This window comes from Leptonotus elevatus, chromosome 2 (assembly GCF_054856555.1).
Source record: "Leptonotus elevatus isolate MCC_2025b chromosome 2, RoL_Lele_1.0, whole genome shotgun sequence".
NCBI classification, from domain to species: domain Eukaryota; kingdom Metazoa; phylum Chordata; class Actinopteri; order Syngnathiformes; family Syngnathidae; genus Leptonotus; species Leptonotus elevatus.
The window spans coordinates 34,210,353-34,226,615 of NC_141240.1; the positions used below are offsets into that span (position 1 = coordinate 34,210,353).

At 37.6% G+C, this 16,263-nt stretch overlaps 1 protein-coding gene across 15 annotated transcripts in view; it reads right to left on the reverse strand.

Moving 5' to 3' along the window:
• The window catches only part of rap1gapa (RAP1 GTPase activating protein a), a 76,071-nt gene that overhangs the window by 3,201 nt on the left and 56,607 nt on the right, over positions 1-16,263 (reverse strand). For 9 of the 15 annotated variants that reach the window (XM_086066899.1, XM_086066898.1, XM_086066889.1 and 6 more), the window contains 12 exons: positions 15,968-16,097; positions 14,150-14,305; positions 13,222-13,293; positions 13,054-13,140; positions 12,811-12,966; positions 7,903-8,037; positions 5,781-5,858; positions 3,722-3,831; positions 3,527-3,646; positions 2,690-2,801; positions 1,986-2,097; positions 556-635 (listed from right to left, as the gene is read on the reverse strand). In XM_086066899.1, coding sequence (XP_085923025.1) covers positions 556-635; positions 1,986-2,097; positions 2,690-2,801; positions 3,527-3,646; positions 3,722-3,831; positions 5,781-5,858; positions 7,903-8,037; positions 12,811-12,966; positions 13,054-13,140; positions 13,222-13,293; positions 14,150-14,305; positions 15,968-16,097 — 1,348 coding nt within the window. The remainder of the gene's footprint in view (positions 1-555; positions 636-1,985; positions 2,098-2,689; positions 2,802-3,526; positions 3,647-3,721; positions 3,832-5,780; positions 5,859-7,902; positions 8,038-12,810; positions 12,967-13,053; positions 13,141-13,221; positions 13,294-14,149; positions 14,306-15,967; positions 16,098-16,263) is intronic. The other 6 variants (XM_086066885.1, XM_086066891.1, XM_086066893.1 and 3 more) reach the window with 6 other exon arrangements.

A 16,263-nucleotide genomic window follows, 5' to 3' on the forward strand; every position in this document is an offset into this window, starting at 1 on the left:
TATTTCAAGGCACCGCCGTGTACTGTAAATGTTTTCATCCTGACGTCGCACATACGGCACTTCCAGGTGGCAAAAGCTCGAGACTTCTCTGTGTAAACAATCCCTTCCATGTCATTTGACCAAGGCAGTGACATAGAGAAAACGACCAAATAGCTAGAATGATGACTTTAGCAGCCTTGTAGTTCGACTGTGTAACGTGTCAACTAAAAAGAAGATGTAAAATAAGCTAAATTGTTTCCAAAGAATACGGAACGGAACGCCTGAAATCATTTACATTTCAGCAGGTACGTTGTTTTAGAAGAAATAGACACGGTGGAAATGCAGACATAGATAATGTAATCACTGAGGGACTGGTTATTATTATCGACTTTTCTGTTGCTCGGATTATTTCATATCCTCAGATATTGGATTAATTTGGATCGTTTTAAAAGGAAATGGAAAAGACCTAAACCCTTTGGGTCAATATTTGGCGGTGCAACCCCATGCACAACAAACCTTTGTCATGATTTTCATGTTCTGCCACCCAGAAGTAAGAATGAGGCCGGGTGGACTCACCGGTGACGACTGATGATCGTGAGGTCGCTCGAGTTTGATGCGGATGTCGGTTCCTTTCCCTCGCTCACTTTTAGCAGGACCTGAACGATTGGTTAGCACACAGAGAGCACCATTTGTGCCAATGTTGCACTTACATGCATCAGGAAAGTAATCAAAGTAATTTCCACATTTTGTATGTTACACACAAAATGGGAACAAATATTGAGGAAAGGTTGTGAAAGCGGATGCATGGGATTTTTTATTTGAATACATTTTTTAAGTTTGCATGTTAACTCATTCACTGCCATTGACGGTTATAGACGTCAAATATTAATTTGAACTATTTCTATTAGGTTTAACATTTTTCCCCCCACTTTTTTTAACAAGAGTATTAAAAACCTATAATTATTTTTATTGTACATTTAGAACAGATATAAAATTTGTGATTAATCGTGAGTTATTTCATGAAGTCATGCAATTAATTACGCTCCTAATTTTTAATAATCTTTTCTTTTTTTAAATCGCATCAGGCGATTTAAAATTTGTAATTGTAATTAATCGCATGACTTCAATAGTTACCTCACAATTAATCATACATTTTATATATGTTCTAAATGTACAATTAAAAAAAAAAGGTTTTCATACTCTTGTTAACAAAACAAAACTAGTAAAAACTAGAAATAGTTCAAAATGCATTTTTGACGTCAATGGCAGTGAATGAGTTAAAATGTTAAACATTAGTGTGTTATCTTCTAATGTTCATTTTTGTTTTACAATTTTAAATATAACATTTTAAATATAAAAAATAGTATTACAAAACCTAACATTATTTTATTAAACGAAATGAGTCATGTCTCATAACAGTCTACTTTTTTTCCCTTTTAAGTTTTTATTTTTAAGTAGAAAAAAAGGATCAACATTAAATATATAGCCAAAATCTTTTAAAATTCAACATATTTTGTAATGTATTAAAAACTTAGTTACTTTATTGATTATCTGACTTTAAAAGTATAGTTCCTTGACATTTTCCACAAATTGACAACCGGTTGTGCCAATAGTTAATTGGAAGAGCATTTTTAATACTGACAATAAGAATAGTTTCTTTTTAATTAATAATAAAATAAAGACAACTTATTTTTTTTTGAAGCTAGATAACACTTTGACAACAGCACAGAGTAAACATTGTACCTAAATATTTTCTTATAAAATAAAAAATTGACTAAAATAGTGATATCTTGAAAATGTAAATCTCTCTCCTTCTTGCTTGGTTATTCAATTCAAGCTGTAAACACTTTAGTTCTTCCTCCTTATGTATTCTATAGTGTACAGTTGCTTGCCAAGTATTTTTATCGAGGACTGGGGTCTCCTGTGCTTTAGTATTCGTTATTACTTTTGTAGCGCGCATATACGAGTGACTGCAAGCCTGCCTTTTGATTTGCACGTCGGCTTACCTGGTGAGCTGCCGCGGCTGTTGGTGCTGGCGCTGCTCACGCTGTCGTCCAGCCACGTGCTGTACGTGAGAGAGTCCCGCTTGTGTGGCGTCCCGGCGGACGACAAACTCTCCTAACAGATCGAAGACCACAAAGCAGCCCGTGTTTGACTGTCATGTGAAATGAACAACGTGAGGAACACGCGGGAATATTTTGAAAGCTGGAAACTTTCTATGGGAAAATGTTTGCTTCATTTTGATTTGGTTGTGTTGGCGGTGAGTAGTATTTCACTCGACGTTCATGTTTTTGTTCTTCAATTAAATAATTGATTGGTCATGTGGGCACTCATGAGTTTTTCAAAATATGAGCCGTCGTTTTGGATCAGAGGTCTGCAAGTCTGGTTCTAAGCCTATACAGCCCGTTTGCCATGTTTCCCTCTTCCAACCCCCCTGAATCAAATGTTCAGGATCATTATCAGGTATAAGTGTGTTAAGTTAAGAGTGTGGCAATGGAAGGAATTCAACTCATATCTCAAGGCAAAGCTGTCTTTAAAAATAAAGTTAATCAGTTGATATGTTGTTTTTTCCATTTTATTATAGCAAAACCGAATGTTGATATTTATGCTTGAATATGCTACCATTTCAAAATTCCGCAGCTTAACTCTCTTAAAATTTACCGGCAGCTTTATGAAAGTCTTCCCTCCCTTTGCAGCATTAGAAACTCACCATGCCCGTGTCGTAATCTTCCACTGCCTCGTTCTCCTCCACCACGCTGGCGAAGCTGCTGGCGTTGGATGAGGAGCGCGAAAGGGTGTTGGCCTCAGGGATGGATGGCGCCCTGCCGTCCAAAATACAAACACAGCATATGCAGAGTTCAACCAACAAACCGCCACAGCAGCTCATCAAAATCTGCCTATAATTTTTTCTTTCTATTTTCAATTGCCTGAAAATTGCAAATGATGAAAATGTGACTGTTTATTTTTGCTATCTGTTTTTTTTAAATCTAACATCTAAAAATGACCAAAAAATAACACACGAGAATTGAATTGTTGACCAACTTAAAAAAGTGGCTTGAAGTGGTGTATTAAGTTTAATGTTCATTAAACTTAATATATTAATTTTGGATTAACTTAATTAAATCGTGTGTTACAATTTAGAGCGATTTTTTAAGTTGGTTAACAATTCTCTTTTTTGAGTGATTTTATTTTTATGAATTTTAGACTCACATCCAAAATTTAAAAAAATACAAAATGTGCCATACACACGAGTGTGTCTTATTATTGAGAAATTCCAGAAATTCCAGGGCCCCCAAATGTCTTGAATTGAATGGTTTAACTTTTTCACGCTGATAGGATTGTCCTTAATACACACGTAGGTTTGTCATGCATTTATTTACCGTGGTTATTTTTCAGAAAGCTGGTAACACATTGTGACAATTTTAATTGTAATCTGACCTTCCCACTGAAATGCTTAATTTGTTAGCATGCATAAGAATGAGTGAAAATTGGAAAAACAAAAACAAATGATACTACAAGTAGACTCCAGCAAGATGGCAAGTCACACCTGCTCTTGGCGGTGGTGAGCGCCTCAGGTGAGCTCTGATTGGACGAGTTGTCCGATTTCTGGTCCTGAGAGACGTGGCCGCTGTCAGGGGTCTTTTGGGTGTTGGGGGAGTTCTCTCTACTACGCCGTCAGACACAAAGTACGTGAACACTTCAGTGATTCTGCTGCAGTTAAGATGACTTATTCAAATTGCACCTTCTTTCCTGCACTTCCTGAATGTTTTCAATCCCGATGGCGCTACTTCGCCTGGAGCTGAAAGCACCAGACTTTTTCCTAGTAGGGCTTTTCCCTGGGATGATCAAAGACTGCCAGGGAAAGAGAGGCAAAAATCACAGTTAGACTCATAAACATGAGTATTCATTAGTTCACATTTGAGTTATTTAATGTAAATATCGGCGTCTTACTAAAAGGAGTCTGTCTCATGCAGCTAAATAAAGCAATCAAAACATTTGACGGTGTCAATCAAAAAGTTCGAAACATGTTCTTGGATATCATTAAAGTTGTGGCTGGTGAATGTATTACATAAAATTGTTGTGCTGTAGTGTTACCTTAGCAATTGCTAATATGATTAAATAAAAAAGTGGACTATGCACAATTAAGCTGAATGCCTTTGCAAAATGCGCCCAGTCAGCAACCTGACCTTGAAAGCTTTAAAATTACATCTGCAAAGCTTTGTATTCAATGTTGCATCAAAGTACAAGAGAAGTACTTAAAAAAAAAATACATTAAATCACGGGACGTTAAACCATAGTTATCATTTATTTTAAAAACACAAAAAAAGTGAAAGCCTCTTGCAGTGAGGATGATGTGAGAGTAGAACAAATATTAAGATGGGAACTTGAAATATAAGCGAGTGACTTTGTACTTGCTTTTGATTTAAATGCTTACAAAATAATCTCATAAATTATATGACTTTTTTTTTTTTTGCAGCGCAGTGGTGCCTTGAGATACAATCGACCCGACTAACGATGCACTATGGTGGCAGTAAACTTAACTCGCTTCACAATAGTCACAAATTGCTAGGTAGTGAACAGTTCTTCAAAAACCTCAAGACGCTATAAACAGGCTGATTGTTGCGGTGTGACACTATAATATAAATCTAATAAAACAATATTCACAGCCGTATATTCTTTATCCTCTGTGAATAATGACTACTAAGGATTGATCATCTTCATGTTTAGCCGTATGTCTTTATTATACTGCCACCAGCTGGCCAAGTGACACACTAGAGGCTGAGAATCCCGCGAGATTCAAACAGGATAGGAGTCAACCGCTGCGTTTTTGGTTTTGTTTTCTTTTCTAAATGTAGCTGAGCTCCAAAATGAGTCATTCTGAACGGGAGCAGGAGTCTTTTTCCACCAGGAGTGGGACGGGAGAAGATTTTTTTTCCCCACTATGGTCCGGGACTGGGATGGGATAATATTTTTTCTGAGGTAATGGGATAGGACGGAGATGAAAATCCACCCCCGTGTCACCTTCTAGCATGCACACCAGAAGGAGCAGCCCAATGTCCATTGAAAGGAAACAAAACGGTGATACTAACTATTTCTTCTATATATTCTATTAAATTATATTGTATTTGTTAATATTATATATTAATTTCATATAATACAATATTATAGAGCCGAGTATAGTCTAGTTAAAAAAAGACAACTGTTTTTGGGAGACTGGAACAAATTAATAGCATTTCCATTCATTTCAGTGGGAAACGATGATTTGAGATAAGACTGTTTTGAGTTGTGAGTTTTAATGGTCACATAAACCGGACTGGTATCTCAAGGCACCATAGTATTTGTATTTGGAATTTGGGTGTTACCTTGTTAGTACTGTAGTAGTATATAGAATATTAAAAAAAAATCATTTTACTCAATTACATACATAAATCGCTTTGTACTTGCAAATCTATAATTTTTCAGGAGACCCAAAAATGGCATGTCTGTTCAACCATTAACGCTGCATTATCAAAGAGAGCAAGCACTTTAGATTGGCCAGTAATTTAAAAAATGACACCCACACGTGTGGATTGACCAATAGTCTACATTTGTGACTTTTTTCTTCTTTTTTTAAGTTGCCAAACTGCGACTTATGAGCTTTCGGCCCAACACCAGCGAACTATAAAAATGGGAAAAACAGATATTGAGGCTATTTTGTTGTTGTTGTAATTGTCATGAACATGTCTAGGACTTGGCAATGATGCAACGGTGCTGAGCAGACAAACAACAAACAGAACAAGAGTTGAGAATTAAACATGAACCTCTTCTACTGATCCTATTCCTATGGCACTGCCTCGACGTCCATATTTACTGGGACTTTTGCCTGGGACAAGCAATGACTGAGCCAGGCAGGAAGAGAGAGAGATGGAGAGGGACAAAGAGAGGGAGGGGGGGGGGGATGGTGACAGTCGACAAGGAGGGTCAAAAACGAGATATAAACAAACATGAGATTCCATGCATGTCGTGTCCTTCAAACAAAATACAAAGCGTGCATCGTTTGGGTTCCGCGTGGTGTGACACAGGCGGACTGGATGAGAGAAAGAAAAGGTGAGCCGGATAAGTCAGCCTGTGAGGAGAAGAAGGTGCAAAAATAAAACAATGCAACAGAGCACATAAAGTAGCAGTTAAACACTCGGCTTCACACCAAAGCAGCGCTTCTAGGGAATTAGTTGAAAGGACCATGTTAGTGTTCATTTGCCAACCTGGAAGTGACACACAACGGTTTTTAAATACATACTGAACTCATTTTTCAAATACATAACACCACCTTCCTAAAATAATGGTTATATATATCAAAAGACATATTTTGACCCCAGAAATAAAATGAAATTAATTAATGTATAATAATAATAATAGTGTTTTCTGCTCAAGACTTAAGCCTTTATTTCAGGAAGGTGACGATGTCCAATAACTGATAGAGGAAAAAATATCATGGCAATGGCGATGTTTGTGTCCATGTAAAACAGTGAGAGCCTTGGGACCGCTAAACAGATTTACGCTCAACTATGATCTTTTTATTATATACAGTACACATAATGGACAAAAGCTGTGGGACAATTATCCTCAAACACCTAAAAAAAAAAATGTTAGAAACAAGCCAGTGATTTCACTTTTTAGGGACCTCAACATAAACCTTGAAAAACACTTTATGTAACAGCAACAGATATTGACAGCCGCAAAAATGAAACGTTTATCAACTACAAAGCAGAAGGTACACCAGGTAACTAGTTGCCCGGTAATAGCTTCGTGTTCAGACCGGTGAATAAAATGAGACAAGATCATCTGCATACGTACTTTTTGTGATATTTTCGTTTGGTGGTTTCTGTGAGAATTTTCTAATGTGTAATATGTGAGTTGTCTTAGTAAAGGTCGGGAAACACTGTCATAATGTGACACACACACAACAAACAAATGAACACGCACCCCCACACCCAGATTAAGGCTGTACAGTAATCCCCCCTCCATCACGGGTTCTGGGTTCGCGGCCCCGCTATTTTGTGTATTTTATTTTGTCCAGTTTGTAAATGTATTTTGTCCACTGCCCACCACTATATGGTGGCATACTATTGTGTTTGTAAATTTGAAAAAAAAAGATCAAAACAGGAAGCACGCCCATTTCAAGCTCAGTGTTTGCTGCATAGTATTGAATGTTAAATTCTCTTCGATCCTGCTTTTCACGCCTACAGAAAGTGACGGCTGTAGATTCCCTTTATAATATACATATTTGGGCATGATTATTGATATGTTTTGAGATCGTAAGTTTAGTTTGTGAGTTTGGGAAAAAGAGAATTTGTTTAATGTAAACAAGAGGTATTGGTAAACTGTAACCTAATATTTGTTCCTATCCATTCCTCATACTCTCTATCGACTTGTTTAAATGTGTTTGCATTGTTTGAAGCCCTTTAAAAAATGTTGTGCCAAAAATGCTATAAAAACATGCCTGGGGGGGTATTTTAATAGTGTATTTCACTTATCACAGGGATTTTTGGAATGTAGCCCCCGCGATGGAGGGCGGATTACTGTGTTCATCAGCATCTAAGAGACAAGTTGCTCAAAGTGTAACAAAAGTCTCAGGTGCATGACCTCATGACCTCATGACCTCATCACCTCATGCTGCTGCAAGTCTGCCGCTGCTGTGAGTCGAGTGGCTTGTGTTGGCAGACAAAAGTGCAAGCCTTGTAAAGAGAGAGCCCAGCCCCACGAGGCACACGGCTTCTGCCAAGCGAGTGTGCCGCGCTTCTCTGTGAGACGTTAGTGCAGCAGGCAAGTGAGAGGAGGGGAAGGCACGAGCGAGCGAGTGAGCGAGCTCTACTAGTTCTACAGGAGAAAAGAGGGCCCGCTGCGCAGCTCCCCAAAGAGCAAGAGGAGCGGGGCTGTACTTACTATCCCTGGGAATTTGGGGCTGTCTGCGGGTGTGCTGTGGTTAAAGCTTCCGCTGAGGCTAGCGGGCACCGCGTGCGGCTTCTTGAAAGTAAGACCCACGGCGTCCATAGATTGGCTCCTGCTGCGTATCACCCGCTACGGAGAGAGACGAGGAGGAGGACATGCATTGAGATGGCGACCACCCCTCGGCATCGCTGCTGGACGACGGGAGCCTCGGGGCTGATTCTCAACAGTCAACGCTACAGGCAGAAAGCCTGATGTAGGGCTGCACCAAATAATCATCTTCACCATTATTCTCATTAATAATGAAATGACGATTATTCTTCACGATTACTCATTACAAGGGATAGATTGATACTCGGCCGGGACGATTATCAGCTGGGACGACATTCAGCATCTTGACAAATATCGGCCGATAAGATATGAATTTAAAAGTTCAGGGAACTATTAACTTCACTGCCATAAATTCATTAAAAAAAAGACAAAAAAAGATTATTATTATTAAATTATTAATTTTTTATTGTAATTAATCGCATGACTTGACTAGATAACTCGCAATTAATGAAAAATGTTATATCTGTTCTAAATGTACAATGACAAAAATATCAAATTTTTCATACTCTTAACAAAAGTGGAAACAAATTTAAACTAATAGAAATAATTAAAATGAATTTTTGACGTCAATGGCAGTGAATGAATAAAAAAAAAAGAAGAAAAGATTATTAAAAACTTGGGGCGCCAGGTGATCACAATTTTAATCGGAATTAATCGCATGACTTCACTAGTTAACTCATGATTATTCATAAATTTTATATCTGTTCTAAAAAAATCTTGGTTTTCATACTCTTGTTAACAAAAGTGGAGAAAAATGTTAGAAATAATAATAATAGAAATAGTTCAAATTAATTTTTGACATTAATAGCCGTCAATGGCAGTGAATGAGTTAATTTACATTTTTCAGTTAACTTTATGAGAGATGCTGCTGACCCTGGGAACTCAATGCACCTTTTGTTTTGGTTTGAAATTAAAACAAAGATAGGTGAAAGTCATAACATTTCAATTATTTTGACATTTCGGAGAACATTATTTACTGTAGAAAACCTATGGGAGCTATTTACTTGTTTAAGTTTTCATATAACTTCTTACGATATATATATATATATATATATATATATATATATATATATATATATATATATATATATATATATATATATATATATATATATATATATATATATATATATATATATATATATATATGTGAACTCCCTGAACTTGCTACAATTTTAAAACAAAAATGCCTATTGTCTAAGATTTATGTTATTTTTTTACCAAATCTGAAATGTTGTACGATAAACATATGCTTACAGATATTACAACAAAGTTAAGAGTTGGAGTTTAATCAGTATCGGTATCAGCCCTGAAAAAAAAAAACATATCAATCTATCTCCAGTCATGATGTTAGGGAAATCATATTTTTATTGCACTACTTTTCAACAAACAGTATGTAAAAAGTTTTTAGTGTAACATTAAATAAAATAATAATAATAATATGCAGATTTTCACTATTTGCCTGGTCCTGTGACTAGTAAAAATCTGCATATATTCGATGCACATTATAAATGCATGAGAACAAAAGAACATTAATTGAAAAACTGATCCTATTCGCCGTCTAATGAAAAAGCGTAGCTTTTGCGCTGTCTTGTGGCACCTTGGTGCCAAGGAACTATGAGAAAAGAAGCTTCATTGAGACAGACATAGCCAATAGGTAGTACTTTGCTTCCATTTTGTGGCATCTATAGGCAACTATGAACAAATTACTTTTTTTTTTGCTATCAATGAATGTGAGACGTATCACAACACTTTAAAGAGATGAAAAAAAAAAACCTCTTGCTTGCACAGCTCTCCTATTTAGTTCTTGGAAATTCTTGTATAAACGAGGATAAATGGCTAATAGGCGTTATCCATGAAAAACGGAAAGTGGCTCCTCCCCCCCTAATAAAAACGAATTAAAAAAAATAAAATCTAAAAATATATTTTAAAAGTAATAACTTTAAAAAAAAAAGTTTAGAAAAATAATTTTGTATTTCAAACTGTAAAATAAATATGAAAAAAGAAAAATACGGTAATTTAGAAAAAACCTACTAGAATGAAAAAATTGCAAATGGTTAACTAAATGAATATGTTAATAGGGAGTGCAGTCACAACGTTGAGACAACGGATGCTGATCCCTTTGGAGGCACTTGCTTCTCACCACAATGCTCCTAATCTCCAGTTTTTGCTATTCTTCGCATTCTCGTCGTGACACACTTTTATCAGTCCACCCAATGACTTTAGGCTCCCGCTAAAGTGTGTGCTTCATGAAGCCTTAACCATGTGTTTGCCCCTGGTTAGCTGACTGCACGCTGCAAAAGTGCTTGAGTAACATGCGTAGCAGACCCTGTATTTTAAATATGAATATCAGTGACATTCCCGTTTGGAGCTTAAATCGTGATCCCGATTACAATTCCATTAATTGTGCAGCGAATTCACTCTGACAAACAATGAAGAAACCGTTACGTTTTACTAGCCCCGCAGGTGGCTCACGTGACGTTTAGTGAGCTTGTAAAGGAAGCAAGGGAAAGTGGAGCTCTACGGGAAAAAGCCAAGTGTGAGAAGTGGAGAAGCGGACACATCTGGAGGTGAAAGGCACGCAGAAAGCAAGGAAGCATGGGAGCAAAAAGGAGAGTGGCGTGATGCAGCGGGACACGGCATCTTCCTGCTAAAGTCCTCAGAGTCATGAAAGAACAGATCGACAGCCACAGAGGAGACAGAGAAGAGAAGACAAATGGCCGTTTCATGCATCATCCTGCATCACAGCGGTCCCCAAACGCTGGGCGTGGCCTTGGTCTCACTAAGTCAGCCATGTTGAATACAAACAAACTCATTACATTCAACAACAACCTCCACTGAAATTTTTTATTTGTTGTTGATTTTTTGATTTTGTTTCTATGCCAATTCGTCAAAATACAGCGGTGCCTTGAGATACAAGTGACCCAAGTTCGATTTTTCAAGATACGAGCTGTCATTAGGCTGAAGAACGATGTGGTCAATTTAACTAATTCACTGCCATTGACAGCTATAGACGTCAATAATTCATTTGAACTATTTCTATTATTATTTTTGACTTTTGTTAACAAGAGTATGGAAACCTAGAATTTTTTTATTTTACATTTATAACAGATATCAAATTTGTGATTAATCGTGAGTTAACTAGTGATTTCATACGATTAATTATGATTTCATACGATTAATTATGATTTTAAAAATGTATGGCCTAATGGCGATTACATTTTTTTATTGTAATGAAGCACATGACTTCAATAGTTAACTCACGATTAATCACAAGTTTTTCTAGGTTTTCATACTCTTGTTAACAAAAGTTGAAAAAATGTTTAACGAATTGCAGTAATTAAAATGAATTTTTGACATCTATAGCCGTCAATGGCAGTGAATGAGTTAAACACAATTTTAAAGCTTGGCTTTCGATAATGTAACGCCATATAGCTTAATGCCAACAAACAATACAAAAATGCCATAAACACGTCACGATGAATATAAACGCTAGAGCAGGATTCATCAATTCCGGTCCTCGAGGTCATAAGTCCTGCAGGTTTTAGATGTTTCCGCCCACTAGCACACCTGATTCATATAATCAGCTGATCAGCATACCTGATAACGATCCTGATCTTTGGTATCAGTTGTGTTGGTAGGCGTAAACATCTAAAGCATGCAATTGCTGAACCCTGCGCTAGAGCAACAGATTTAGACAGATAATATACAAATACTCAAAGACAAATATTCTTTATCCTCTGTGAAGAATGACTAAAAACACAGCTGCTTACTGAGAAATGGTTAATTTCTCCTTTATGTACATACAGCTGCGCTTATGAATGTACATAATCTCATGAGCACAACAACTGTATATCCACGTCTGTAATATGAGACTGCCCTCAAGCGGCCAGGGTGCATACACAAGAAGGAGCAGAACAATGTCTTTTGAATTGGAGCAAAAAAGTTGCAAAAATGTTATTATGTCATTACTGTATATTTCTGCAAAATACATTATTGTGTGCTCTTTTTCTTATAAAAAAACATATTACGAAATACTTTCATTTTGGAGGGAAGCTCAAGCAGATTAATTTCCATTTCTATTCATTTGGGTAAAAAGTAGGGACGTAACCATATCTAAAGCTCACAGTTCGGTTATCACACAGTATTGATTTCATGGTATAAATGTTGCCGTATTGTGGGAAAGGTTACGGCATTGCAGGAATGATTCTAGTAAAAAGTGACAAATCTGTCTTAAAATCATATATTACGTATATCTCCGTACTTTCGTATCCCTCCAAAAATTTTATTGCTGCAGCAATAATAACGTGAAGCTCACATTAACAAAACGAGCATTTCTTGTCATGCGGTTTTCACTTATAACAGAGAAATTAGATATGGCCTATTAACAGTGATTTCATTGCCGAAGTCCAAAAATTCAAGTCAAGCCACAAACACGAACCCTCTCAATAAATGCAACACAGGTACAGAAAAACCCAACAATAAATAAAATAATCAACTAAACTCTTATTGTTTCTTTCTCCACTGCATCAACTCGCATCTCAAGGCACGGCTGTTTTGCCTTTCACAAACCCGTCAGTGTCGCAAAAAAAGGTTGGGGACCGCTGCTGAATCGCTTCTCGTCAAAGAATAGTTCCACATTCTGAGAAAGGCTTTTTGCCAATTTCATCTTCCAAGAACGCCAAACTATTAATTTCCTTTGTGTACCCCCCCCCCCCCCACACTGAGTCAGCATCATTTGGAAAGGAAGTGAGACTGTTTGTTGGAAGCCTCTGCTGCCGCCTCGCCAGTTACCTTGAAGGACTCAAAGAAGCCTCCGCTTCCTCCTCCGCCGCCGCCGCCGCCGCCGTTCTCCAGCTTGTCGTCATCTCCCCCGACGCCCATCATAGCCTGGCTGTTCACGTGCAGCTCCTCGTACAGCGTTTCCAACAAGGCCGACCGCGTTCGCTCCTAACTCGGTCACACACACATGTGAAAAGGACACACTTTATATCATTTATATCTGAAAATAAAAGTAAGTATGTAAGTAAGGCCCACCTCTAACTTGGCAAACTTTTCAGCTTTATAGCAGGCGTATTCAGCATTGATGAGTTTCGTGAAAAGGAATTCATGGAACTCAAGGCCCTGCAAAAAAAATTAAATAAAAAATGTATCAAACAAAAACACCTGAAGGAGGGATGTGATCACAAGTTGTCACTTTCTTACTTTTCTGAAGACAGCCGGGTTTGGGAGGGCGGGACCGAAGAAAGGTACGTCATCTCGTGCTGTCACGGACACCTGCCAGTTTGATGTAAAGTGAAATATGATGCAATTTTTCCACTAGGCTTTACGTAATCTTTCTTTCTTTCGGCCGATCAGCGATAAATGAGTTTGGAAAAAAACAATGACCGATCACCGATTCGATCAAAAGATGAAGCAATATATCGATTTATAAACTTTCATATTTACTCTACAGTTGACCGTCGCCATTCGCGGGGAATAGGGACTGCCCCGGCCCACAAATAGCGAAAACCCACGTATAACTGACGTCAATTGAAATGCATGGGGGGGGGGGGAAATATTCTTCAAAAAAAATACTGATAGACATCAAATTTAACATGTAATGTCTTACTTTGTGGAGCCAATCAATGACGTTAGTGATCGATCAGGCAAATTAAGACACTATAGCTAATCATTTTGCATAAAATGCCAAATATCGTCAGATCCCGAGCCAGCCGATCAGATCAATGTAAATTCTATTTTCCACAAAGAGTTTGCAAGGATCAAGAATGACTTCACTCTTGTCACCTCCTGACTTGAATGACTTCACTCTTGTCTTATTCTATAAATTGGTGGCAATGTAACACACATATCCTGTACTATCATTTTTATATTAAACATAAACTACTAAATAATAAAATAATAATAATAATAAAAGAGAGAGTGGATATTTGAGAAGCTCTTGGCAATGGTCACCCAATTCATTGACAGCACTTGAGCATTTCTGCAACAGAGACTCTCTTATGTTTCACTTTTACAGATGAAAGTATAAATATAGTGAAGTAAAACGTGATTCAAAACAAGATGAAATTCACCAACAATTTATCTGAAGGTATTAGGACGCACGATGCAATAGGTGAGGAAGGTTGTATACCTTGTAGAGAACATTGTCCGAACACGGGTTGACCACTTGAATCACAAAGTAGGCATGGAGGAAGTTGGAGGCGATCATATCTGGCACAAAGGGAGTATTTTCTTCTTGGAAGACAATCGCCACAATGTCGTTGCCTATATGTCTCTTTCTCTGCAACTATAAAAGGTAAGAGACACACAGCAAGTGGTTTGACCATTTAAAATATTCCTTTAGAGAAGAAACAGATCAAAAAACACCCTTTGGACGGCCGTGTATTTGATACCTGGACGTTGTAGGACAGATGAATAATAACGTCATGGGAGAGGCAAAAAGTGAGTTAAAAACACCCTAAATATGTTTAGCGCTACAAATGAACTTGTTTCTGTTAGGTTTTTTTTTTGCCTTTGAAATAGACCATCACTTCTCAAAATAACTTTCATGACTTAAAGATGCTGAATGCAATGAGTTGAATTTTGAATCGCTACTGCCACCTGTGGCCAAAAAATGAAACGGCACACTGTCTTCTACAAGTACACGATGAGAACAACGTCACATCCGCAGACAGAGGGCAGTTTAATTCAAACTCGAATCCAGTCTGAAAACTATTAGCCAGAGTCTTGCGGGAGTACCCATTGTGAACAGCTAAGGTGTTAATCTACTAATTAGAAGATGTTGCAGTCATAAATAGGCAAATGAAAAGGCTATTGTAAACATATTTTGGGACAAATTGTTACATAGTGCAACTTTAAATGCTTTGTCGAGACCAACAATATCGAAATCAATCTGGTCCAGTATTGTTAAATACTAGAGCGTCAAATTTAATCAAAAGACTTGTGTGCAGAATCTCCAGAAAAAGTTTGGAGCTAGTCACTTTTGACGGGAAAAAAATTACCAAGAAGCTTTGGGAATTTGCCAGATTTTGGCATCACTGCAGACGGCTACAGAAGATTTGAGTGCCCACTGCTGGATGGCGGCAGCAAAGCTCACAACATTTGGCCACCATCAAGTCACATGTGTGTAAAGCTCCGTGTTGAGATTATCGGGGCAGACCACACACAGTTCAATCAAAACTACTCAAGACCTGTTTTTTTTTTCTTTATGAGTGTTCTTTGTCACAGTAAAAAAAAAAAAAAAAGGATAAAAATACAATCCTGATGTGTACTCTTGAACTAAAATGGAGCACATCCAGTAACTCAAATGATGGCCTCTTTGCACTGAATGAAGACAGAAGAAGGATAAGAAGACGAGCATACAACTTCCAAGGAAAAGAAACCTGCATTAAGAGAAAGTATCAGCAACAGTACTTCACTTACTGTAATGTTTTTTTTTTTTTTTGGTACAGGTGCTTTTCACGCACCAAGCTCACTCGGCATATGTGGCTGAAGGCTAAAAAAAAGAATTACTTTATTCCATTTCCATCCTACACGACCGTATCTTTGTGAAGCATGATGACCAAAGCAAAAAAAAAAAAAATGCAGTAGACTGGACATGAGTAAGGCGCTTCATTAGTCCAAGATGGGACGACTTGTTGAAGAGAAGCAAGTAAGTAAACTAAGTACAACGTCATTCAGCATAATGGTGAGTTTTATTTTTTTTATTATTTTTAGTTCAAAATACTGCTTTATATGCCGGAAACAAACTCATTGTGATTTCAAGTGGTGGCCCCTGCTTTGAAATCACAATGAGAGAGCACTGCTGCCGACATTTCATTTCCAGCAGACGGCCACCTATGACTTCTTTGAAGACATACTCGTCCAGCTGACAGCATAAAAAAAACAAGTGCACAAAGAAAATGACCCGTCAGCCACACAAAGGTGTGTCAGTATCGTATTACGGTACCTGCTGCGTGTCCCCCTCGGTGTAAGGCAGCTTTGTGGACACGTGGAACATGACCTCTTTATTGCCATAGTTGCAGTAGACGGATTCTGTGCCAGTCTGGCCGTGAGTCACGTCCAAGCCTCCGCGGAATCTAACACACGCACAAACCCAGTCATTCGCTCAACATCTACAAATTAAAAGCAATGGTTCTCAAACATTTTACACGCAAGTAGCGCCATCTAATAAATACTCTTCGAGCAGCATGATGAGCTACATTACAAAAATACAGAGCTACATTTGTTATTGTATGTCACTGT